General features: G+C 46.1%; 1 protein-coding gene across 2 annotated transcripts in view; it reads left to right on the plus strand.

Annotated features, from left to right (window-relative positions):
• Window positions 1–25,801, plus strand: part of CHD2 (chromodomain helicase DNA binding protein 2) — a 92,792-nt gene that overhangs the window by 7,830 nt on the left and 59,161 nt on the right. The window contains exons 3-6 of one of the 2 annotated variants that reach the window (XM_080651656.1): window positions 12,710–12,941; window positions 16,790–16,876; window positions 18,763–18,824; window positions 24,396–24,503. In XM_080651656.1, coding sequence (XP_080507782.1) covers window positions 12,710–12,941; window positions 16,790–16,876; window positions 18,763–18,824; window positions 24,396–24,503 — 489 coding nt within the window. The remainder of the gene's footprint in view (window positions 1–12,709; window positions 12,942–16,789; window positions 16,877–18,762; window positions 18,825–24,395; window positions 24,504–25,801) is intronic. The other variant, XM_080651657.1, reaches the window with a different exon arrangement.

Genomic DNA, 25,801 nt, shown 5'->3' on the forward strand with positions numbered 1-25,801 from the left:
GTGCACTGTAAGCCCGGGACGAGTCGGCTGCTAAGCAGGACAGGCAGCGGCACCCGGCGGGCCGGATACATGTTCTCGGTGGGCCGCATGTGGCCCGCGGGCCGCAGTTTGAGGACGCCTGGAACTGTTCCCTCGGTGCCTGGCAGGAGCTGTGTGTACTGCAGTGCTGAAAACTCTCTCCCCGATTTAGGCCAATGACGTGCTCGTTGCTGGACTTGCAATTCGCTCTTTTCTAAAACGTGGATGATAGTCTTCCCTAGGTTGTTCCGATCAAATAATGTGCCTGTGCCGAAACCGGTTTGGCTCAGTGGATAGAGCGTCGGCCTGCGGACTGAAGGGTCCCGGGTTCGATTCCGGTCAAGGGCATGTACCTTGGTTGTGGGCACATCCCCAGTAGGAGGTGTGCAGGAGGCAGCTGATCGATGTTTCTCTCTCATCGATGTTTCTGGCTCTCTATCCCTCTCCTTTCCTCTCTGTGAAATACCAATAAAATATATTTAAAAAAAAATAATGTGCCTGTGAAGTGCTGCAGCAGAGCCCGGCCCGGTCCGTAGAGAGAGCTCCAGGATTGCAAACGATAGCAATGTTGTTTTACTCCCTATGCTTGAGCTTCCTTCTTAGCCTTTTGCACTTTTTTTTTTTTAAAATCCTCACCTGAGGATATGTTTATTTTATTTTTTTAATCGATTTCAGACAGGAAGGGAGAGGGGGAGAGAGAGAGAAACATCAATGATGATAGAGAATCATGGATCGGCTGCCTCCTTGCACGCTCCCTACTGGGGATCGAGCCCACAACCCGGGCATGTGCCCTTGGCTGGAATCAAACCCAGGACCCTTCAGCCCACAGGCCGACGCTCAGTCCTCTGAGCCAAACCAGCGAGGGCACCTTTTTACACCTCAGCACCTTTATGAGAGCCAGGCCGCCCCTGAGGGCGGTGATTGGTGTCCTGGTTTCCTACAAGCGTCTGGTTACTCCGGTTAAGATGCTTTTAGAGGCAACTCCTCTTTCAGTTAATTGAAACTTCGCGTGTGTTTTGCAGTCAGTCCTCTCCTAGGATTTCTTTTCTTTTCTTTTCTTTCTTTTTTTTTTTCTGGAGGGAGCCTATGATTCTGTCTGGACTGGGGCAGCCTCTTGTTTGGAGTCAGTCTCATTCTGAGCAAATTCCCTTCCCCCTCTGGAGCTAGTAATGGCTGTGCTGGCGGAGGCGCTTCATTTCCCTGCAGGCTGTGCAAGGGCGCGTGGTGAATGCCAAGGTGCAGTGCTATCTGAGGATAAATAACAGCAGTAATATTTACTGCCCATGTTGGTACTGGCTGCCGCTTGCTCTGAGTCACCCGTCTTCCCCTGAGCACTGGACGTTTGATTTCCCATGATGCCTGAGGTCCTGTTTATTATGTTAGAACTGGATGGTCTCAATATTTGGGTTTTTGGATTCCTCTACTTCCTTCATTTGCTTTATGGTTAACGAGTCAGTTGTGTTAGAGAGAGATTCAGCAGGCCCAGAATAGTGACTTGTGCAAAAGCCCCACACCAGCAAACCCAGACCTAATCCCTAACCAATTACACTTTCAGCTTTCCCCAGGAATGTGACCTGGCCAGCCCGCCTGGAATTTCCTGGTTAGCACAGGAGGCAGTCCCCCCATGGACCTTGATTTCCCCCTGGGAGGAGGGGGTCCTTGTTGGAAACAACTGATTTCCGGCGGATAATTTTTTTTCTTGCCCTCCTTTTTGCCTCTAAGAGCTTTCTATTTCATACAACCTTTTAGAGCTCCTCTCCACTTGCTAGATGGGAAGCTGCCTGATCCCTGAATTGTTCAGTAAAGCCAATTAGATCTCTGATTTGTTTTGTTAATCCTCACCTGAGGATTGTTTTTCATTGATTTTTTTTTTTTTTTAGAGAGGGGGAAGAGGGGAGGAAAGGAGAGAGACACATTGATTGGCTGCCTCCCACGTGTGCTCTGATGGGAGGGGATCAAGCCTGCAACCTAGATAGGTGCCCTTTGACCAGGAATCGAACCCTCTACCCTTAGGTGTGTGGGACCAATACTGGCCCTGGAGCTACACGGGCTGGGGCTAGATGTTTAGATTTTACTTGGTTGAATTTTCATTTAACAATGGAATTATTTTTCGTTTTGGTTTTAATATCAGATCTTGAAGAGTTTGTAAAAATACCAATGGCGGGGGGGGGGGTGAGTTAGGGTAAAAAGCTCACCCTGCGTTTCCAATTTGCATGCGTTTCCATCCTTACGCATGTATGTCCATGGGTTTGAATCTGCTGATGCAGCATTTCTCGTTCACATATTGTTTCGTAACTCGTGGTCTTTCCATTGCTTGTCCCGTCCTCTCAGTTCCCGTTTTCAGGGCAGTGTTCGCAGCAGCTTGGCTTGGAGGTCTGTATGGGGCTGCCGCAGTGGGTGTGGCTACACTGTGGAGCCCTTAGCGTGGTGTTCTGTGGACTGTAAGCAGCCTTAAAAAAAAGCAGGAGGCTAGGATATGAAAATGAACCTCAGGGTTTTGCATCTTGCTGGGTGGCTGAGCCCAGCCGGGCCCCCAGTGTCGGCAATCTTTCGTTTTGGAGGGACAGTAGTAGCACTTGGTGAACAGTTTATAGGAAAATACCAGAGTAGATTTACATTTTATTGAGGGCTGACTGTTTATCAGCCGAATTTGAAGAGATTTTTAAATGTAGATTTTATTTAATGGGGGTTAGTGTAGCAGAGTTGCTTAGTGACCCCCTTAGGGGTAACCCGTTGGCCAAATTAACTCAGGGAGCATGCTTCCTCTGCAGGCCTGTGGGGGGCCCTGCCCCCCACTGAGCTCCTTTGTAGACTCCCTTCAGTTGACGTATACTCAACAAGAATTGGTAGCCACTTCTCGCCTTTGTTAGCTACTTCTCATCTTTGTTGATTCGGCTTGTGCTTATATATTCCTGCATTTCAAATAAATACCAAACCAACAGCAGAAAATGACAGTGAGCGATGTTTCTGTGAAAACGAAGTTGATTTGTTTGGAAACATTCCTTAATAGCTGTCATTAAAGTGCCTACTATGCGTGAGCCTGGGACTTGAGTCCTTTATTTGTGCTCGTTACAGTAAGCCTCACAGGTCTGAGAGGAATGATTATCATTCCTACTTTGTAGATGAGAAAACCGAGGCACAGGTAGAATAAACGGTAGAATATAAGTAAACAAACACTAGAGGTTTGGCTCCACTTAAACATCTTATCGAAAGTTGCTGTCAAATTAGAGGGATTAGAGGAAAGCATATAGGTCTGGAATGCTCACAATTATCTTTTTTGTTGTTTTTGTTTTTGTTAATCCTTTCCCAAGGATATTCCCCCCCCCCCACCCCCCCAGCAACCCAGGTACCTGCCCTTGACCGGGAATTCTAACCCGGAACTGTTTGGTGCGTGGGCAGACAGTGAGTCAGTCCCTCCAGGCAGGGCTGTCCTCTGCTTATCTTAACGTTGATTTTAAAGAAACCAGAAACTCAAAATCACCTCGTTGTAAGCGTGATTGATGCCAGCACACAGTGCTGTTCAAAAGGCTGTGATTTCACATCAGAAGTGGTTCCCACGGGGTGGTTTGGGCAAAAGCGGGTGGGCAGGAGAGGGTGACCCGGGGACCTCAGAAGAACTCTGCCCTTGTGCACTGTGACTCGCCTTGGTGAAGATCGGACTTGGCCTCTGATTTGTTTTGTTCGAAACTTAGTTTGCAAATAGGCATTGCGTTAGAATCACTTAAAGACACACACACACACACACAAAACTAGCACCTACCTGATGAGATTTTAGGGCTTTAGCAGTACATGAGTCCAGGTGGGTCCTTTGCCTGCCAGCCTTGAGATTAGGTGTGTCCTTCAGGGAAATGGCTCTTGAGTGTGTGGTGTCTCTCTTCCGGAAGTTAGAATTAAATAACATAATATCTCTGAAGCGATGATTTTCCAACTAAGGACACCCCCTGCCCTCTCGTCCCCCCCCCCATGACTTTTGGCTGGAGATATTTTTGGTTGGAGCTGGGATGCAACTGGCATCAATGGGTAGAGGCTAGGGACGCTGCGGAGCATCCTACAATCCTACAACGCCCAGGACAACCCCTCACAGCAAAGGATTACTAGTATCTAGCCCTTGAGACACTGGTCCAGAGCATGCAGCCAGGTGCTTGCCACAGAGAGTGTTGGTTGTTATTGAGAAAGTTGTCTTTTAACCTCACCTTTCCTTTTTCTTTTCTGTGGCACGATCCCGGGTCCCCACTTCCTTCCCGCGACACTGCGGGCATAAGTGCTATTTGCTGCCATTGAGGTTAGCAGCCACGCCTTTTCAATCTCCTTTGACCTCCAGAGTTGCTGTGTTACAAAGTCTAAAGAATACAGCTGAGCCCTGACCGGTTTGGCTCAGTGGATAGAGCGTCGGCCTGCGGACTCAAGGGTCCCAGGTTCGATTCCGGTCAAGGGCATGTGACTTGGTTGCGGGCACATCCCCAGTAGGGAGTGTGCAGGAGGCAGCTGATCGATGTTTCTCTCTCATCGATGTTTCTAGCTCTCTATCGCTCTCCCTTCCTCTCTGTAAAAAATCAATTATATATATATGTATATGTGTGTGTATATATATATATATATGTATGTATATATGTATGTATATATGTATGTATATATATATGAATACAGCTGATTGGGCTGAAAGGAATTCTTGGTCAAACCGGTGCCATCTCTCCTCAGGGTCTAAAGGGGTGGGATTAAAGGGAGAGGTTTCCCTGTCGTGGATTGCCAATTTTTTTAGTTCTTACCTGGTAGAAAGCTTGCCTTGTGTTCTGTATGATCCTTAGGCCATTGCCAGACCTGGATTGGGTAGGTGTTTGTGAAATGGTTGTTCAGTTGTTCCTTATCTCGGCTTCTCGCTATACTTAATTTTTCCCTGTTGATGTGTACGCCTGGGTGCCATGTTTGATGCACCCTAAGTAGCATGATAAAGATAAGATGACTGCTGTTCAGCACCGGTTGGGAATTTTACAAACGTACTTCATAAAGGAAGGTTTTTTCCGCCACTGGGTTTTCCTTCCCACTGGATTTCTCAATCTGATGGCTCTTGGCCTTTATCCCCTGAAACTGAGCAGCATTTCATACATGTGCCTTTTTCTGGGAAGAGGACCCATAGGTAGTGTTACCAGTGTCGGAATAACTTCCCGAAGAACTGTCGAATCCTAGGAGGGTCTGCCCCTGAATACTGATCATTCTGTAATGTTAGAAACAGCTCTTGCCCTAGCTGGTTTGGCTCAGCGGATAGAGCGTCGACCCGTGGACTGAAAGGTCCCGGGTTCAATTCTGGTCAGGGGCACGTGCCTGGGTTGTGGGCTCGATCCCCAGTATTGGGAGTGTGCAGGAGGCAGCCAAGATTTTTCTCTCATTGATGTTTCTCTCTCTTCCTCTCTGAAATCAATAAAAATATTAAAACAATAAAACAAAATAAAAAACCAGCTCTTTTCTGCCCGGCTGGTGTGGCTCAGTGGTTGAGCATCAACCTGTGAATCAGGAGGTCATGGTTTGATTCCGTCAGGGCACATGTCCCATTGTGGGCTCGATCCCCAGTAGGGGGTGTGCAGGAGGTAGCTGCTCAATAATTCTCTCTCATCATTGATGTTGCTATCCCTCTCTCTGAAATCAATTAAAAAATATATACCCCCCAAAACATAATAGTTTTGAAATTGTCATTTATAGATCTAATTCACTCCTAGCCAGTCATTGTTCATGGCATAGTACGAATATTTCATTTTTTTTTTCATTTTCACACATAAACATTGAGTATTTTTTTTTAAATCTTAGGATTTCAGAACTCTGAACAATTTTATACATCCTGCCCCTTGCCCAAGTTTGGTAATTTATCTAGATTACATACCACAGTTTCTTCCTTTTTTTTTTTTTTTAATCCTTGAGAGAGGGAAAGACAGAGAGAAACATCGATGTGAGAGAAACACATCGATTGGTTGCCTCCTGCATGAGCCCTGACCAGGTTCGTGCCCTTGACCAGAACTGAACCCGGATGCTTTTGGTTCGAAGGCCACCACTCTATCCCCTGGGCCAAACCAGCCAGGGCTCTACCCACAGTTTCGATTGCATAATTCATATGGATATTTTGAGGTTTACTGCATAATGTCAAGGTGCTTTCCAAAGCTTCTAGTGATTATTGTTTCAATAATGGTATATGAGCCCTAATCGGTTTGGCTCGGTGGATAGAGCGACGGCCTGCAGACTGAAGGGTCCCAGGTTCGATTCCGGTCAAGGGCATGGACCTTGGTTGTGGGCACATCCCCAGTGGGGAGTGTGTAGGATGCAGCTGATCTATGTTTCTCTCTCATTGATGTTTCTAACTCTCTATCCCTCTCCCTTCCTCTCTGTAAAAAATCAATAAAATATATTTAAAAAAAATAATGGCATATGAATACTATTTTCCTTACTTTCTTATCATTTAATATTATCAGCTCTTAAAATTTCTGCGAAGCAAATGAGTGTAAAGTATTGTTGTAATATACAGATCCCAAATTATCGGGGTGGTTTAATTACCTTTTCATACATTTATTGGCCATTTCATTTCTGTAGTTGCATGCCCCTTTCCTTGGCCCAATTATCTATTGTTTTTTTCCTTTGATATGTAATTCTTCTTAGGTTGTATGTATACATTTTTTGTTGTGTGTCCATTGAAATTGCTCTGTCCTTGTCTTTTAACCTCATTTATATGGTTTAGTCTTCAGAATCATAGGCCTTGAGTCAGAGGTGGAGGAGATAAAGATCTTTGACACGGAGGTAATTAGAAGGAATTGTCCTGCATCACCTTTGGGCGCCTTAATAATCTGTTGAACTGAAGAATGTTCGAAGGACCCGGTGGGACACACAGCAGGTTGCGTGGTGTGGATTCCGTACTCCAGGCTGGGGGTGGGGATGAGGACTTGGGCTACGCCTCTGCTGTAAAATGAGGGTGCTTATGTCTTCTTTGTTGTAAGGATTGAAGGAGAGTTTTGCGTGGATCTGATACATAAGTGCTCCAAAAATATCAGCTGCTCAGCCGTCCATAGAGCTTTTGTGGAAGTAAGTTTTATGCAATCCCAGTGTAGATTGCTTTGTGCTTTCACCAGATTTTTCTGCCACCAGCAACAAAAACGAGCCCTGCCAAGCTGTTCAGCCATTTTGTTAAGTTTAGGAAAAAAACACCACACCCTCCCTGCGCCGAAATGGCAGCTCTTGGGTGGGGAACCCACAGGCCTGCTCTGCAAGTGAAGTGTTTCCGTGCTGCCCTCTTGTGGCCATTTGGGAAGTGGCGATTAAAAAGTAAAAAACGGAACAATAGCTATTCATGAATGCTGGTCGTGTTCAAAGTCTGTTTGTAAGAAATACTTAATCACTCCATTTGCCAGCTTCAAAAAGGACTTCGAAATGATACCATCTTGTTTTTATTTACAAATGAACACAGTGCTAAAGTTTTTCCATAAGCATTCATTTTTCTGTCGGAATCTAAAATCCCAGTTTTGACTTGAATCCCTTTCATTTGTTTTTGCGTTATATTTCCCTTGTAATTGATTGTTGAGTAAAAAATTACGAAACTTGTTTCCCACTTAGATTTTAAGTAATTCTCAGATACTTATTTTCCTTTAAAAATTTTTTACTTTTCAATTACAGTTTACATTCAGTATTTTGTGTAAGTTTCAGGTTCAGGCACTTATTTTTTATGAGGATTCTGTATGTATGGTAGATAATTCCTGACAATTCCATTTTTTTTATTTTAAAAATTTCTTTATTGATTTCAGAGAGGAAGGGAGAGGGATAGAGAGATAGAAACATCAATGATGAGAGAGAATCATTGATTGGCTGCCTCCTGCATGCCCCCCACTGGGGATCGAGCTCACAAGCCGGGCATGTGCCCTTAGCCGGAATTGAACCTGGGACCCCTCAGTCCGAAGGCCGACACTCTATCCACTGAGCCAAACCGGCCAGGGCATGACAATTCCATTTTTTAAGTTGCCTTATAACTATTCATGCCATGGGAAATGAGATAATTTTATTACTTTATTGTTTAGGGTGAAAACTTAAAGGATTTCTCACCGGCTAACTTGATTTGACCCTTTTTGTGAGTCTTGTGGACTTTTTACATCTTCTCCTCTAAATCAGTAATGCAAACTATAATTTAACATTACTAGTATTTGGTATTGTAATTAGGTATTAAAAGCAAATCTGCATAATATTTCAGGAAATATTCTGTCCTTTGAGGGACTAATTAGACCTCAGTGTCTTAAATGTGGAGGTATTTGTAGTGTTTTTAAAAAAATGTTTTCTGTTCTAGGATGTGTTAGAAAGTGAGAACCTCGGGAGCATGGGGGTTGAAGCTGAGATTGAAATCAGGATGCCTATTTTCAATTCCCAGGGGTAGTAACTTCTAGGGCGAGATGCAGTGACAGAGGATTATGGAAATCCCTGATAGACTCTGGGGTTAGGATTGGAGAACACAAAGGATGTTTTCCTAGAGAGGTTAATACCCGAGGCTTCAGGAATCACAGGTACTTCGTGTTAACTAAGGAACATTCAAACCGTGAAGGATTTCTGTGACTTATTGGAGCCCAACTGTCAGAATCTCAACGGATTGAAATAATGCCCCAGATGGAGATAATGCTCCCGAGAATGGCAGTTTTTCACTTTGTTTTATACCTTACAATCAAAAGAGGAGACGTAAGTGGGTTACCGGAAATCCATTGGTGCTAGATGAGGGAGGCGGGACAAAGCAAAGCGGGGAAAACTGGGATTGGGTAAAAAGTAAAATGACAGACACACACTTCTTTTACCTGGGTGGGTGCAGGATCGTTAACAGTCAACAATTAACTCAGTAAAACCAGGGGATTTGTGGTGTCCGCAGAGCGGTGCCTGTGCTTTGAGGGGTCTGGACAAAGGCCAATGACTTTGACATTCCAAGGGTATGTTATCGGAGACACAAAAAGACAAGAGGCTCAGTTAAGGTCAAGGTTGACCTTTGTCAGGGAAGATACTGGCTTCGGACATGACCACCCACCATAGACTGCTTTTAGTTAAAGTTTTCATTTCAGACCATCCTTTGTGATGACTTTAGGTCTCTGTGTTTGCAAGGCCGTGATGCAGGCCTCCCCGGAGCTAGTGAGGTTAGCACGTGCCCCTTCTTGTTCACATTAGCTTGATGCATGAGCAAAGATTGGAGGTAAGCACCAGGCTTACTCTGTGGAATGGTTAAGTGATGGGTCTTGAGCAATCAGCTGGGTTTTGTAGGACGTGCTGAGAGTGGGCCATGCCCCAGGTGGCTGGGAGGAGGTGTGGGCCCCCCTAGCTTCCTAATCTTTCAGGTCTCTCCAATGACTCCGCTGTTTGGACTGTGTAAATGCAGCTTCTAGGTATAGCCCTAGACTGCCCTTTTACTTTTTAAATGTTTTAATTAATGTCAGAGAGGGAGAGAGAGAGAGACATCAATGATGAGAGAGACTCATTGATCGGCTGCCTCCTGCACGCCCCCTACTGGGGATCGAGCCCGAAACCCGGGCATGTGCCCTGACTGGGAATCGAACAGTGACCTCCTGGTTCGTAGGTCTACGCTCCACCACTGAGCCACACCAGCCTAAATTTTTTACTCACAAGGACATTTCCGGAGCTGCCTCTGTGCCTTTCTGTGAGCGCATGGTGGGGGCCCACCTGTTAATAAATGTTAACTAGGGCCGCGAATGGTGTGGCACTGACTCAGCAACGGGCACTAGCCGGGAAGAAGTTGGTTTTAGGAGGGGAATTGGAGCTGGGAGGTGAAATTCTAAACTTCCTGATGTGTGGGTAGTGAGGCTTTGGCATTTACGGAGTGCTGCTTTCATCGCTGTCATGGGATGGGCTCATGACCTACAGATAGAGTTGGGCACAGGTTTACAAGATGGCACAGGCCTGAGATGGGCTAAGCTGAGACCCAAGCTGTGGATGCCATCCAGCCTTCCTCTTGCCTGGTGCCCACCTTCTCTTTGGTCCCAGGTGCTTTTACTGCGTAGAGGACCAAGGACTCAGTAGGTATAAGGAGGCCATGGCAATACTGAGTCGCTGTTAATGGAGAAGCCTGACGGGGCGTAATAGGGATATTTGCCGAGTCTCTAAGGTTTTGCGCCCCGGTTGTAAAATAGAATGTGCTCTTTAGGGCCAGGCTTGGGGTGGAATCCCTGCCTCCTGGGGAATAACCAAAATCGTATCTATAAAGCACTGAGAGAAATGCCTGGTACCTAATAAATGGCTTTTCACTTCTCCCTTTTGCAAAATAGAGGTCCCCTCCCCCCTTTATTGTCATTGCTTCCTCATCTTAGCAGAATGGCCCCTGTACCGTGTGCTGCTTACTGTGGCTCCCACGGGATTTTGTGGTCACTCCTACTTAGCCTTCCGTCTTGACTTTTTGGGGTTTCATGCTGTCTGTCTTTTATCTCCTGCCTGCTAGACGCAGGGAGCTGTCTGTTAAGGTTTTTCTAGGTTCTGCCTTCCTTTCCCTGCTCTTCTCCTAAATGAAAAGATCATTTTTAAGCAACAGAGTTGAGTGACCTGTGCACCCCCATTTCTTAGATTCTGCCACGTCTATCCCCTTTATTTCCCTTTAAAGGGTCTTCACTCCTCCCAGCAAGTTCCTGAATTGCCTTCTCAAGCTTTCTCACGGTAGGAATTGCCTTGCAGGCCCCAAGGCTGATAATCTTCCCACAGCCTTCCCTTCCGATTTTGTGGCTTGTGCTGTCCCCTGTCTTAGGTTGCCTCCCTAGGCAGTGTTTATTTTATTGCTGTTGGTTAATTCTCACCCAAGGATATTATTCAACTGATTTTTAGGGAGAGTGGAAGGGAGAGAGAGAGAGAAAGACAGAGAAACATCAGTGTGAGAGAAACACATTGGTTGGTTGCCTCCTGCACACCCCCCTGGTCAGGGCCAGGGCTGGGGCGGAGCCTGCAACCAAGGTACGTGCCCTTGACTGGAATCAAACGTGGGAAATAATTACATAAGCCACTGAGCCACACTGGGTGTGGCCCTGAGGAGTGTTTAGAATGAGGAAGGGCAGGGATGTGTGGTGGCCAGTAGCAGTCTGCATTGCATTAGGCCTTCCCCTTAGCATCGGTATGTTCTTTGCGTTTATTTTCTTCTGGGAGGTCCCCGGGCAGGACCTGTGGTGTGGGGTTAATGTGTATGTTTGCAGGGCGCTGCCATGCAGTCTGATGGGCACCTGTTGTTGAGGACATGGATTGGAAAATTACGGCCACATTGCAGTCTTACTTCTTGGGTAACCCTGCCTGGGTTTGTTTTTTTCTGTGTTGCATTTTGCTTTGTTTTTGTCTTGAGGGAGGGACGATACTGAATAAATAAAACTTAGTGGATTCAGATAGATCGACCTGTTTCACGTGGGAGAGTTACTTAAGTACTTCTGAGCTTCAGCTTTTTTTTTCCATCTGAATGAAGGAGAAAATAAGATTTTCCTTCTGAGTTTTTTTGTCAGAGAAACTAATTTATATAAAACTAGAGGCTCGGTGCACGAAATTCATGCATGGGGTAGGGTCCCTAGGCCTGACCGGCGATCAGGGCTGATTTGTGGGGCAACTGGTGGGGCGATCAGGGCGTCCCCGCTGGCACCTGCCTTGGCTGGCCTGGTGTTGTCTGCTCACTGGCTCTGCCCCCACCGCCGGTCGCCTCCCTCTGTGGGGCGACCAGGGGGGCAATTGCGGGGGGGGGGGGGGAGCCCTGCTGGCACCTGCCTTGGCTGGCACCTGCCTTGGCTGGCCTGGGGCCTGTGGGCTGGGGGCAGCTCCTGCATTGTCTGCCCCCTGGTGGTCAGTGTGCATCATAGCGACCAGTCATTCTGCCATTCGGTCGATTTGCATGTTAGGCTTTTATTATATAGAACTAGTAGCCCATCGTGCGATATCGCGTGCAGTAGGCTGCCCGCCGCTTCTGCAGGAGCCAGCGGGAACCGCAGTGCACCGCCAGGAGCCGTGCTGCTTCCACAGGAGCCGTGCGGCTTCCATGGGAAGTGGAAGCGAGCTGCCGGCACCCACGGGAGCCAGGAGGGAGCTGCGCCGCTTCTGCGGGAGGCGGAGGGACCCGCGCCGATTCCGCGGGAGCTGGGAGGGAGCTGTGCCCCTTGGGGAGGCGGGAGGGAGCCGCTGCCACTGCCCGTGGGGTGAGGGGGCGGGGACCTAGAGGTGCTCCATGCGCGAGCCGCCTCGGTTGTTACTGTGACACCGTAACCGACAATTTGCATGTTATCACTTTATATCTGTATCTATATAAATAGATATATGCATTATAATCTATATAAATTGATGTATGCATTACAACATATAAATATATATATATACTTATATATTGTGTATATACAATCTATTTAAGTTGTATATATGCATTACAATATATAAGTGTATATATATATATATATATATATATGTATGTATATATACAGATATAGATAGATAGCTGGAATATGGCATCATATAAGCACTCAGGAAATAGTAGCCAATATGGATGTTGAGAATGATACTAATGATATTACTTGCAATATAAGAATATAGAAGTAAATTTGGAAATTTGGATTTTGCATCAATTAACTAGCCACTATCCAGTCATTTTACTGCTAGGATTTTTTAAAACAGATTTATGTGGCAGCTCTTAAATCTTTTTAAAATCTATGTGTATTTTTTCCTTATTAAGTAATTCAGCATCTGAAGAAGCCTCGGGTTCCGACTCAGGCAGCCAGTCGGAGAGCGAGCAGGGCAGCGACCCAGGAAGTGGACATGGCAGCGAGTCTAACAGCAGCTCTGAGTCTTCAGAGAGTCAGTCGGAATCTGAGAGTGAATCGGCAGGGTCCAAATCCCAGCCAGTCCTTCCAGAAGCCAAAGAGAAGCCAGCCTCCAAGAAGGAACGGATAGCCGATGTGAAGAAGGTACCTCCTTTGCTGTACTGTACCAATTGCCTGCAGCTGGGACCAGCTAGCAGCCCTTCCTTTCCCAAGTAAACTCCTTAGGTATCTCGATAAGGAAACCAAAGCCCCCTTTTCTAATGATATGCTGCCCCGGATTTAAATGGGGACTGCTTTCTGCTCTACGGGCTGATCATAGGCTCTCCTATATATCCAGCTACCGTAACGGCGTAATGACCGGAATGGCTGCTTGACCACTCGCCATGAGATGCGTTGACCACCTCTCGGTCCCTTCCCCTGGTCCGCAGGCTCCAATTGCAGCATGGCGAACGGGGAACTGGGTGGGTGGCACAGGGTGGGTGGCGAGCGGGCGTAAGATGGCCATGATCGCAGGCTGGGCCTAGGGACCCTACCCGCGCCCGATTTCCTGCGCTGGGCCTCTAGTAAAGGAAGTAATTACATAAGCCGTCAAATTACAGGACAAAAGCACAAATTTCTATAATTTTGGTTTTTAACATTTTAAAAATGTGGTTAAGCCCCGCTGGTGTGGCTTAACCTGTGAACCAGAAGGTCACGGTTCAATTCCCAGTGAGGGCACATGCCTGGGTTTCAGGCTCGATCCCCAGTGAGGTGTGTTTAGAAGGCAGCCCATCAATGATTCTCTCTCATCATTGATGTTTCTCTCACTCCCCCTCTCCCTTCCTCTGTGAAATCAATAAAAATATGTATTTTTAAAAAATTAAAAGGCGGTTAAAATTTTCTTTTTTTATGTACAATCCTGCGCAGTGGAGAGTTCTTTATTTGTGGAGGTGAAATGACACCACAGGGACCATGCATGGCTTGTGTGGGGTGTTTAAAACTTTGCTGAACGAGTGTTACTGTCTAGCCTTCACACCCGTTAACTTACAAGACTGCATGTATTTAAATTCATTTAAAAAGGTGAAGGGGGAACTCGGAGTCATTACTAAGACTGACTGAATTTCAAGGCAGAAGTACTTCAGGCAGAAATATTAAAATATACTTTTAAAATTTAGGTGATCAGTTCAAAAACGTGCATAAAGTTAACACGTGGGTGGACTTCACAGCCAGTTAGGAAGATTTGCATTGTGCCTGTAATGATGATGATTCTAAAAGGAGAGCTTTTAAAGAAGGTTCTTTGTTTTCTGTGTACACATCCCTCTTACATGGTAGCTTTTCATTGATAGTATTAGCCCTTGAAAGGACCGAGGTGATTTTAGGATGGATGCATTACAATATACATATTGTAATAAAGTCCCAATAGTTGAACCTAAATGCCTGTCTAATATGTATTTTTTTAATATATTTTATTGATTTCAGAGAGGAAGGGAGAGGGAGAGAGAGATAGAAACATCAATGATGTGAGAGAATCATTGATTGGCTGCATCTTGCACGCTCCACACTGGGGATCGGGCCCGCAACCCAGACATATGCCCTTGGCCGGAATCGAACCTGGGACCTTTCAGTCCACAGGCTAACGCTCTATCCATTGAGCCAAACCAGCTAGAGCACCTGTCTAATGCTTTTAAGTGATAAAACTGGTTGGTATAGGGACACAAAATAGTTTAGCCTCCACCCCCGTTACTTACAGCTTCATAAATACCCGCGTTGAAGAATTTCACGGCTCTAGCAGAGATTCAAAAAGGGGTGGGGGCGGGGTGGGCAGAGGGGACGAGAGCAAAGCTCTCCCTCCTTCCTTTCTCGGCCACCCTTGCTCAGTGTCCGCCCTCTGCTGCCTCTTTGGCCCAGCGTTCCTGCCATGTGGTTGTCCTCACGCCCTCCGTTTCGACCTTTTGTCTGCTGCCTCTCCGCTAAGTCCAAGGCCATTATGGACTTCCCACCTTCGTAAGCGGAAGGCCCCGGGTCACAGGACTGCATCGGAGTCTAGTCTGGATTGCCTGTTCCTGGGCCATCTCCCTTGTTTCCTTGGGAGGCCTTGTTTTCCGCAGCTGACCCGGCGGTTTTTAAAGGCACGGTGGCTAACGCCCTCCCTTGGCTTGGTGACACTTTTTTTTCTGGGTCGTTTTTCATCAAGTTAGTTTGAGGTCCACTTTACACGTACATCCTGAGCCTCGGCCCGTGGCATTCTCCCCGTGCCTCACTTTCCAAATATTTTCTGGACATTAACTGTCACCCAGGTGTTGATGACAAAGCCCCATTGCTAATCTGGGCTGTCCAGCACCTCTTTTGCATGTTTATAACATTTTTCCCTTCGGCCTTCCACAGTTCGTCCAATCCGTTCGCCCAAGGGACTGGTTTTACTGAAAGAGCACAGGGTGCCTGGCCACAGTGATCTGTTGGGTGGAGAGTGAGATTGGGGGCTAGACTCCAATCACTAGCAGGCGTCCTCAAACTACGGCCTGCGGGCCACATGCGGCCCGCCGAGGACATTGATCCGGCCCGCCGGGTGCCGCTGCCTGTCCTGCTTAGCAGCCGACGCGTCCCGGGCCCGCAGTGCGCATAGGAATTTGTTCATAGTTTTTTTTTTTTAAGCTATAGTCCGGCCCCCCAACGGTCTGAGGGACAGTGAACTGGCCCCCTGTTTAAAAAGTTTGAGGACCCCTGAGCTAGAGGCTGAGGAAGGAGGGGCCTGTGTGTTTTCTCTACACGTTGGCTGGCTTGAGTCTTTGTAGAAGGTAGCGCTAAAATATGCTGTGAAAAAATGTCCTCTTCCACCAGTCCCTCCTTTGAGCTTTATTTTTTCATCGCTAGTGAGGATTGTTAGTAAAAATAGTTCTTAATAATAGTAAAGAGTTACAAACTATTAATACCAAATAATAATTAGTAAAAATAGTTACTGCTAAGAGTGAAATTAGGTGTGCTAGAGAAAGGGTTACAGTGATTTTCCTTCTGAAAATTTCTAAATATTAGAAATACCTACTTTACATGTATCTGGCATCTTATACGTCCTGTGGGATTTAAAGAAATATACAAATGCCCTGGTTCTGATTTAATTAGACTTTGTGGGACCCTGCTTGGTTTTTTTGAGGGGTTTCTCAGGTGGGTTAATAACTAGTCAAAGCTGAAGGGAAAACAGGGGCTTAAAATCCATCAGTAAATAAATTTGTCCTTAGTGGAAGCAAGCGTTCTCTTGCCATGTTATTCCATTGTAGTGTTTTAATGATGGGTAAGCAGGGTACCATGTGAGTTTAATAGCCATTAGCAATGAAGAGGCATGTTACACTTGAATGTGTTCTAGGATAATGCGTCTTATTCTTTTTATTTATTTTTAAAATATATTTTATTGATTTTTTGCAGAGAGGAAGGGAGAGGGATAGAGAGTTAGAAACATCGATGAGAGAGAAACATCGATCAGCTGCCTCCTGCACACCCCCAACTGGGGATGTGCCCACAATCAAGATACATGCCCTTGACCGGAATCGAACCTGGGACCCTTCAGTCCGCAGGCCAACGCTCTATCCACTGAGCCAAACCGGTTAGGGTACCTTATTCTTTTTAAAAATGGGAGTTTATTTGTCTCATAAACAAAACTAACCAAACAATCTTTTTAAAATTTTTTATTGATTTTTTTTTTAACAGAGTGTAAGGGAGAGGGATAGAGAGTTAGAAACATCATTGAGAAAGAAACATTGATCAGCTGCCTCTTGCACACCCCCTACTGGGGATGTGCTTGCAACCAAGGTACATGCCCTTGACCCGAATCGAACCTGGGACCCTTCAGTCCGCAGACCAACGCTCTATCCACCGAGCCAAACCGGTTAGGGCCAAACAACCCTTTTGATATTTAGTTACTTGAATGCTCTTAAATTAAAATACATGTTGCAGTAATGAAAATAGTAAATGGGGGGGGTTGTCAAGAAAAAAGATTCATGCATGGTCTGTTAATTTTACAGATGTGGGAAGAATATCCTGATGTTTATGGGGTTAGGCGGTCAAACCGAAGCAGACAAGAACCATCACGATTTAATATTAAGGAGGAGGTAAGAAAAAGAAATGTTTTAAGGGGATTTATTGAAGCTCCTTATCTTACCTCATCCTTTCTGACTCTCGTATGTATTGCCATGAACAAAGACTCAGCGTCAGGGTGGGAGTAAAGTGACAGATGTGAGCTTTCTCGACCTAGTGCAGCAAGGAAGGCCACGTGGGGCTTTAAAAAAAGAAACTTACAGAAAGAACATGTAATAGTGAATGTTTCAGTAGAGGGTTAAGATTATTATACAGAACTGGCCTTAAATTAATAAAAATCTTTTTTGACGTTTCTCATAGTGAAATTGATAGTAGTAAGATACTTACTTTTTAAAAATATCTAGGTTGTAAATCTCCTACATTTTTTGTTCACTGAGTAACTTGCCTGGGAAACAAATACAAAACAATGGAACTGGTTTCAGGTATATTTCTGAGAAAAGCGTTATTGACCTAAGTAATGTATTTTATCTAATTTCTTTACATTTGGTTTCCTCGCTCATGTTTACTGTGCCGGAGAAAATGTTTCGCACGGATTTACCCTGGTCTAATTGTGAGAGATTGGTGGTTTTCAAAATTAGTACTACTTACTGGGTTCCGTGGTTCCTGTAGAATCAGACTTTTCTCCGTTGGTGTGATATTTTTGTGGATTCTTACCTCCGTGTTAGGTTTATAGATTACATTCTGAAGAGATAACTTTTTTGTCTCAGTGAGGTGACTCCTGTCTCTCTGCTGTTCTTACCTACATATCATCCTTTGGCTTAAAGTTAAATATTGATAGCCAACGGTTAGTGAGTTGGGGTGGATTTTAGTAAATGTGTTTTTTATTTTTTTTTATTTTTGATTGATATTTTAGAGGAAGGGAGAAGGATAGAGAGTTAGAAACATCGATGAGAGAGAAACATCGATCAGCTGCCTCCTGCACACCTCCCACTGGGGATGTGCCCGCAACCAAGGTACATGCCCTTGACCGGAATCGAACCCGGGACCCTTCAGTCCGCAGGCCGACGCTCTATCCACTGAACCAAACCGGTTTCGGCTAGTAAATGTGTTTTAAAAATCTTAACTGTCCGTAACATTTGCATTGCCTTTACGGAGTTCTATTTTGACCTCTGAGCGGGTTTGCCTTAGCTTCCTTCCCCACAGCGTGTGGGACTGGGTCGCTAAGTTATCCCTGCCACAGCCAATCACATAGTTGTATGAACCTTTTGAATATAAGTTAACACGTTCTCTGTAGGGCGCCAGAATAAGAGCAGTAGGGGTGGTTTGCCATTTTGCTTACCTTTGGCGGAAAAGAGCTGTTCACAGACGTCTCTGACCTTGAACTTCCCTCGGCCACGTGCTGTTTGCAGAGCACTGTTGCTGAGCATGCTCTCGAATGAGTCTAAAACGGAACCCATCAGTAGCCACCGGCTCTAATGACTCATGCAATGTTGTGGCGTTTTCATGTGACATTCTAGATCTGCACGGTCGCCACTAGACGTGACGTTTTCAATTTATATTCATTGAAATTGAGCAAAATGAAAAATTCCATTCCTGAGTCCCGACTAGCCCCACTTCAGGGTCCCGGTGGTCACACGCGGCTGCTGGCCGTGATATCTAACAGGGACTGTGCAGGTGCAGAGCAATGCCATCATTCCGGAAACTCCTACCATCCTGCACGCTTGGAGGAGTCAAGCTGAGAAATAACCTCCTGGCGTTAGAGGCAGCTCCGTAATGACCCACAAATTAATCCTCAAAGCAAAAGCAGAGAGGGCGCCACCCAACAAATGCTGAGGTCTTTCCGCCCGGAAGCTCACGTCGAGTGATGTTATCCTGAGTAGACTTGTTAACCAGGGGCTAGGGTGCACCCTGAGAGCTGTGAATTAAAGTCTGTGTCATTTCTCCCCCTCACACCCTGAAGGCCAGTAGCGGGTCTGAGAGTGGGAGCCCGAAACGAAGAGGCCAGAGGCAGCTAAAAAAACAGTAAGTCTTTTTCGGGGGGCGATTCCTTCACGTGGTAGATGGTCACGTGTCGGCGTGTCTGGGCTGCCTTGGTTGTGTCTCCAGCCTACCCCAGGCCCCAGAGCCCGCTTCTGTAGCTGACCCTCTTGGGTCACTGTCCAGCTTGACCTGTTGCTGCAGCAGCAGCATTCAGAGCCTAAGATTCTCAGTGTTCGACTCGTCAGTAAGTATTTTCCCCCAGGCTGCGCTCCTTGGGGGCAGACCCCCCCTCATTCCATCTGGGTAGCCCAGTTAGTCCAATTATTATTATTTTTTAAAAATGTGCACAAATACCAAATATGTAGGCATTTGGTATTCTATTCTAGTCAAGCAAAGGGCAGGTTTAGATTTTCCTTCATTTCCATTTGTTCTTTGTGTTGGCCTGGCAATATTACATTGTTTGAACACCCATTTGAATAGGAAATTTCCATTGTCATTTCCATATAATTTTAACATTACAGTTCATAAGCCAGAGAAATCTTGGCCTTAATGTGAAATTTCTTTATAACATGGATTACATTCTTTTTTTTCTTTTTTTTTAAAAATATATTTTATTGATTTTTTACAGAGAGGAAGAGAGAGGGATAGAGAGTTAGAAACATCGATGGGAGAGAAACATCGATCAGCTGCCTCCTGCACACCTCCTACTGGGGATGTGCCCGCAACCAAGGTACATGCCCTTGACTGGAATCGAACCTGGGACCTTTCAATCTGCAGGCCGACGCTCTATCCACTGAGCCAAACCGGTCAGGGCTATATGCTCATTCTTTTAACATTTATTTTAATAATTCTACTTAAGATGTAACTATATTTGCTTTTTTTTCTTTCTTTTTGAGAAATAATTTAAAAAAATATTTTTTTTGGGGGGAGGGGTGTGGATCCCTTGGAAAGTCTGGATTCTATAGCTCAGTGGTCGGCAAACTGCGGCTCGCGAGCCACATGTGGCTCGCGAGCTGCGGTTTGCCGCTCTGTTGACTAATGAGTTTGCTGACCACTGCTATAGCCCATCTTAGAAAAATGTATAGCAGCATTTCAAAAAAAAAAAAGGGAAAAATGTAGATAGTTAAAACTTTGCATACAGATTTAGGGGTTTCTCATGGTACAAGGTTGTCCATGGCCTTATTAAGAGTCCCAGTTATGTATTCTCTGTTCTAAAACATTAGTAGTCCTAAGTATTTGGCCTAAGGCACAATGATTTGAGTTTTTAAAATCCATTTCCAAAATAGAGTATTGCTTATTCTGCCGACTTAACAGAAGTTACTGGAAAGTTTGCTAAGTCACGTGTTCCATATAGGCCTTATCAGAGCACATGCAACTTTCATCTGTGTTCCAGATAGCGAGTTAGAGTTGGAGAAGTGATAACTGTAGGCAAGCCTGCACTTGGTGTCTTAGAAGGCTTCGGTCCTACCTCAGTCCATGGCCTGCTGGGGAGATTCTTCTCAGCCCCCTGGTCCCAGGGGCCTTTTGGGGGCCTTGGAAAAGCCCCTGATTGTTCTCGTCCCTCCACCACCCGCTGCTCTGCTGGTCTCTTGACTGGGATCCAGGTACTGCTGCTGTGCTTAAAGACCCTGACTGCCTATTTTATTTATTTACTTAATATATATCTTTATTGATTTCAGAGAGGAAGGGAGAGGGAGAGAGAGATAGAAACATCAATGATGAGACTCATTGATTGGCTGCCTCCTGCACGCCCCCTACTGGGGATCAAGCCTGCCACCTGGGCATGTGCCCTTGACTGGAATCAAACCTGGGACCCTTCAGTCCACAGGCCGACGCTCTCTCCCCTGAGCCAAACCAGCTAGAGCCTGACTGCCTGTTTGAATGGCCTTATCCCAGTGTGCAGAAGTCTGCGTTTTTCAGCCATTGTACAACTCATGAGTTTTCCCCTATACTTACTCTCCCTCTCCTACCCTAAGAGCACTCCAAGTGGGCACCTTTCAGAGGCCTTCAAGGACCCTCCCTTCCCCAGAGTAGTCTGCTCAGTTCTGCCCAGGGGGTGTCTCTGTATGCCCTCTCCCTGCCGAGGTTCTTCCCCAAGAACTTGTGTGGCCTCACTTCCTGCTGGGCTTGGGGAGCGGGCGTGGGGAGCACTTCTCCTGAGTGCGTGTCGTTAGAAAGGCACGGTGCTGGAGGCGCCCTCCGGGATCCGAGCTAGAGGCAAGCCCAGCTTGTGGGGGATGAGCTTCAGACTTGAGCGAGACTCAGACGGAGCGGGACTTTGCATATATCAGCACAGGGAAATGCTATTCTGAAACCCTCAGGTTTTAAAGACTTTTAAAAAGGAGCTATTTTGCCCCAGCCGGTTTGGCTCAGTGGGTGGAGTGTCGGCCCGTGGACTTAAAGGGTCACGGTTCGATCCAATCAAGGGCATGAACCTTGGTTGCGGGCTGCATCCCTGGCCTAGTCTGTCTCCCCCTCCCTTCCACTCTCTCAAAGAATCAGGGGGAAAAAATATCCTCGGGTGAGCATTAACAACAACAACAAAAGAACTATTTTTAAAAACTTTTTTTAGGAATTAATTTCAAACTTTGTGACAATAAAAGCACTAAGACTAGACTGCCTGTGTACTTCACCATTGGTTACCGTTCCTGCCCATTTCCTTTACTGTCGTGTTCTTTCTATAGACACTAGTACACACGTGCAGTGTATTTCTGAATCATTTAAGATGTACATCATCGCCTTTTCCTCTTAAAATACATCAGAGTCCTAAGATTAAGGATATTCTCTTTCATAAGCACAGTACAGTTTTAACATAAATATATTTAGCATTGCTGAAATACTTTGGTCCAATTCATATTCCTATTTTTGTCAATTGACCCAATAATGTCTTTTCTACGAGATCCAGTCAGTGGTTAGATATTGTATTACTTGTCAGGTTGCTTTTATCTAGAGCGATTCACAGGCTTTCATTGCTAATTTTATGACACTGACATTTTTGAAGAATAAGGCCTTACAAGGGACTGACTCCCCAGAGTCACGGAGGGAATTAGCATTTTGAAAGCTTAGAAGCTCCAGAGTGTAACGGCCCCGCCCAGCGCATCTCCAGGGTCGGGAAGTCACCCTCTTGTAACTAACCGACCGCTCTTCACCGCACAGACCAAGTGACTTAATACTGCTGATGCTAACTGAACCTTTGTCCTCCCTGATCTTGAAAATTTAAACTCATCTGTTATTCAGTGTCAGATACACTTCCACACAAAGTCCGTTAGGCCTCCGATTATTCCGATCTTCCCAGAATGTGTAAGCCTGGCTGGACTTTTTCCTGATTTTTCAGTTTTCAGGGTGGGGGTTGAGAGTTGGAGGGCTGGGGCTGTGCTGTAGCCAAACCACTGGTTTTTCCCAGGCTTCACTTTCCTTCTCCAGGAGGAGGCCTGCGGGCCAGTGGACTTGCTGAGTTTTTGTATGTTCTGGTATTGGCAGAGTCTAAGTCCTCCTGGTGGTCCATACCTGTAGATCTTCCCTTGAACTAGAAAACTCGCCTCAGCACCCACTGCCATTTTAGTCTCCTGAAGTGTATAGGCAGACCCTCATTTAGCTTCTCAGTACCTGGTGGGGCGTGTCAATGACAACGCACACGTGACTGAGCATTTTTCTCATCTGATCTGCTGTCCCTTGGGTCTTCATTACTCACGTTCTTTCAAGTGTGTTTCCTGCAAGGCCACTTCTCTGCCGTTGGACTGTGAGCCCCTTGGGACGCGCCAGCTGTTCTGGACTTGGCCCTGGGGGGACTGCAGCCTCCCGTGCCAGTCTCCCCGACGCTGGAGACAACTTCCTGTCTTCCTTGCTGCCATCACTTCTAATCCTTGAATGCTTTAGCTGACATATTTTCTAGTCTCTGGGGGAAGAGGGTAAGGTAGGTGCCCAGAATATAGGCATAAGGAGGTCTCGGTTTTAAAGAGAGACTGAAGGGTTAGGCAGCGCTAGTAGGCCTTGGTGTCTTAACGCGCGTGCTTCCCTACCTGCCTGATCCATACACTGGTGTGGCTCATTCTTTCTTTAATTATCCCTTCGCTTAACTGAGGCATGAGTGCCGCCGCCTGCCTTGGAGCTGAGCTCTGGTACAAAGATGAGCATAAATGGCTCTGCCCACAGGGACTCAGCTGTTAGGGAAGTAGATGCGGAACTAACAGTGTCACTGGAACCTGAGTAATGGACATAAAGGCTCCACTGCCTTTTCCTGAAGGCTTGAAAAAAAATTTTTTTCCCCCTAAAGTTGACACATTCAGGTGTAGGGTGGCTCTGGCACCTTTTTAAAAAAAAAAAAATATATATATATATATATATATATTCTTACTGATTTCAGAGAAGAAGAGAGAAGGAGAGAGAGAGAGAGAAACATCAATGGCTGAGAGAGAGAGAATCATTGATCAGCTGCCTCCTGCACACACTGGGGATCGAGCCCGCAACCCAGCCATGTGCCCTTGACCGGAATCGAACCCGGGACCCTTCAGTACGCAGGCCGACGCTCTATCCACTGAGCCAAACCGACCAGGGTGCTCTGGCACCTTTTAGGAAGGTTCTCAGGAATCCGCAGGTCAGCCACCTTCGTACAGCAAGCTTCATGAGAATATCGATTTGACCTCACAATTCTGCCACCCTTGTCCTCAGCAGAACCTCATTTCCTTTACAAAGACCAAGAGGCACAGTGGTAATTGTTTTATTTGCAGAGCAAGTACCTGTACTTGCTTGTAAGTTTTCTTCCTCCCTCTGCCCCCCCGCCCCCCCACCCCCGACATTTCATGCCCAGGGTGTTCCTTCTTCCCTGCAGGTGAGAAATGAGCTAAGTCCCTGTGGTATCTTGTTTGGTGTCCAAGTGAACTTCAAAAGCTGGGGGAGTAAGATGCGTATTGGGTATGGCACTTCTCAGGCCTTCTCAAGTCTCAAGGAGCCAAGGAACACCTTCCATGTCTAATAATTACATCTTTGGCTGGACAGATAATTGAGTAGGTGGTAGGTTTATCACTGAAAGATAATTTTAGGGGCTGTTTTCCTCAAATATATTCTGACGATGTTAAAATATCCAGTATGAGTTCTCAGAGAGAAGTCTCTTTAACAGTAGCAGCAGCATCCGCACGAATTTATTAAAACTAAAAACTTAGGCCTCGCATTAGACCTCCTGAATCAGAAACTGGCTGGGGCCCAGAAATCTGAATTAACAAAGCCCTTTTAGTGACGCTGGTCAATGCTGACATTTGAGAAATAACCGATTGAGTATATATTATGGCTTCACTCTGGCTAGTGATAATAGTCAAATCAAAATAGAATATGAGAGACTTAATAGCATTTCCCCCCAGAACAAATAGTTTTAAAAATACGCCCTTAGTTTAGTTTCCATTTTCATTTATTTTGTTACGAGAGAGAAAACCAGGAGTAGATATTGCACAGCCACAATTTAAATGGAGCTAGAAGAAATCTCTTTAGCGTCATAGCTAAAATACACATGGTCTGCCTTTTGGATAATTAGATCAGAATTGGTGTTGTCAGAATCTTCAAGCTAAACAACCCGGAAGCATCTTGGAGAGAAAAATGATTCTGCTTTGCTTTTGATCACAGAGAAAAGTGGAAGCGCGAGCCCTCAGAAGATGAACAGGAGCCAGGCAGCGGTGCAGAGAGTGGGCCAGAGCAAAACACCGGGAGAGCCCGGAGGCCTGTCCCCAGAAGGTGCAGTGTTTGCTCGGACATCTCCGCCCCTGGTGGCGCGTCATCTGTGCTAGATTGAGAGGGCGCGGTGCTAGAGAGAGAGCCTTCAGCGATGGGACACAGGGCGGTGCCTCTGGGTTTCCAGTGTCTGTGGCTCACTGCTTGCCAGCCTGCATCGTTGGCCAGTGATTGCACGGTGGGGCGTTTACATGCTATGTAGCTCAGAGTGACTCCTACTGTCTCTTACTCCGTGGTGGATTAGTTATGTGGGAAGAGTGTGTCTTCTCTTTAAAAAAGCTCCTTGTGGCCCAGACGGACTGGCTCATTGGTTGAGCGTTGACCACGAGGTCACGGTTCCATTCCGTGCCCGGGTTTTGAGCTCGATCCCCAGTAGGGGGCATGCAGGAGGCAGCCCATCAATGATCCTTTCTTACCATTGATTTTTTTTTTTATCGCTCTCCTCTTCTCTCTTCCTTTCTCTCTAAAATCAGTAAAAACATTTTATAATGTACCACTTTTTTATTTTTTTAAAATGGTACAGCCACTTTATTTATTTTAAATCCCCACCCGAGGATATTTTTCCATTGATTTTAGAGAGAGTGGAAGAGAGAGGGAAAGACAGAGAAATATCGATGTGAGAGAAACGCATTGATTGGTTGCCTCCTGCACGAGCCGCTACCACGGCCAGGGCCGGGGCCAGGGAGGATTGGCCTGCACGTGGTTCTGAGCCCCTGATGATGCATCTGGTGGGCAGAAATAATGACCTGTGCCCCGTGGAAATCTGGAAATCTGGTCTGTGTGGGTGCAAAAACGCCCCTTTACCGTTTGTGCCCTTTATCGGAATCAAACCTGGGACCCTTTAGTCCGCAGGCCGATGCATTATCCACGGAGCCAAACTGGCTAGGGCTAAAAACATATTTTTTTAAAAAGTTTAAAAACCTCCTTTTTGGGGGAACTAATTCTTCAGTTTCAAACACTGACTGGTTGAAAGCATTCTTCACTGTTTATTACCTTATTCATATAATCTACGTAACATTAAGCAGAGAATCTAATGGTCAGAAAAGGAAGTGGGCCAAGTGGCGGGAAAGTGGTACTTTTTGGTCAGATGGATGGCAACATACGATCCTGGTGTGGGCGAAGGAAGGCGGGAGGCAGAGAGGCCCCAGGAAGATTGACGACCTTGCACTATGGTGTAGGAGGGGGTTGGCAAGCGATTGCCTTGGGGCCAGATCCCACTCCCCACCTCGTTTTGAATGGCCCGCCAGCTCAGTATAGCTTTAGAGATGAACATTGGTAGTTTGACCATAGGGAACAGTAAG

This window comes from Plecotus auritus, assembly GCF_963455305.1.
Source record: "Plecotus auritus genome assembly, chromosome: 15".
Taxonomy (NCBI): Eukaryota; Metazoa; Chordata; class Mammalia; order Chiroptera; family Vespertilionidae; genus Plecotus; species Plecotus auritus.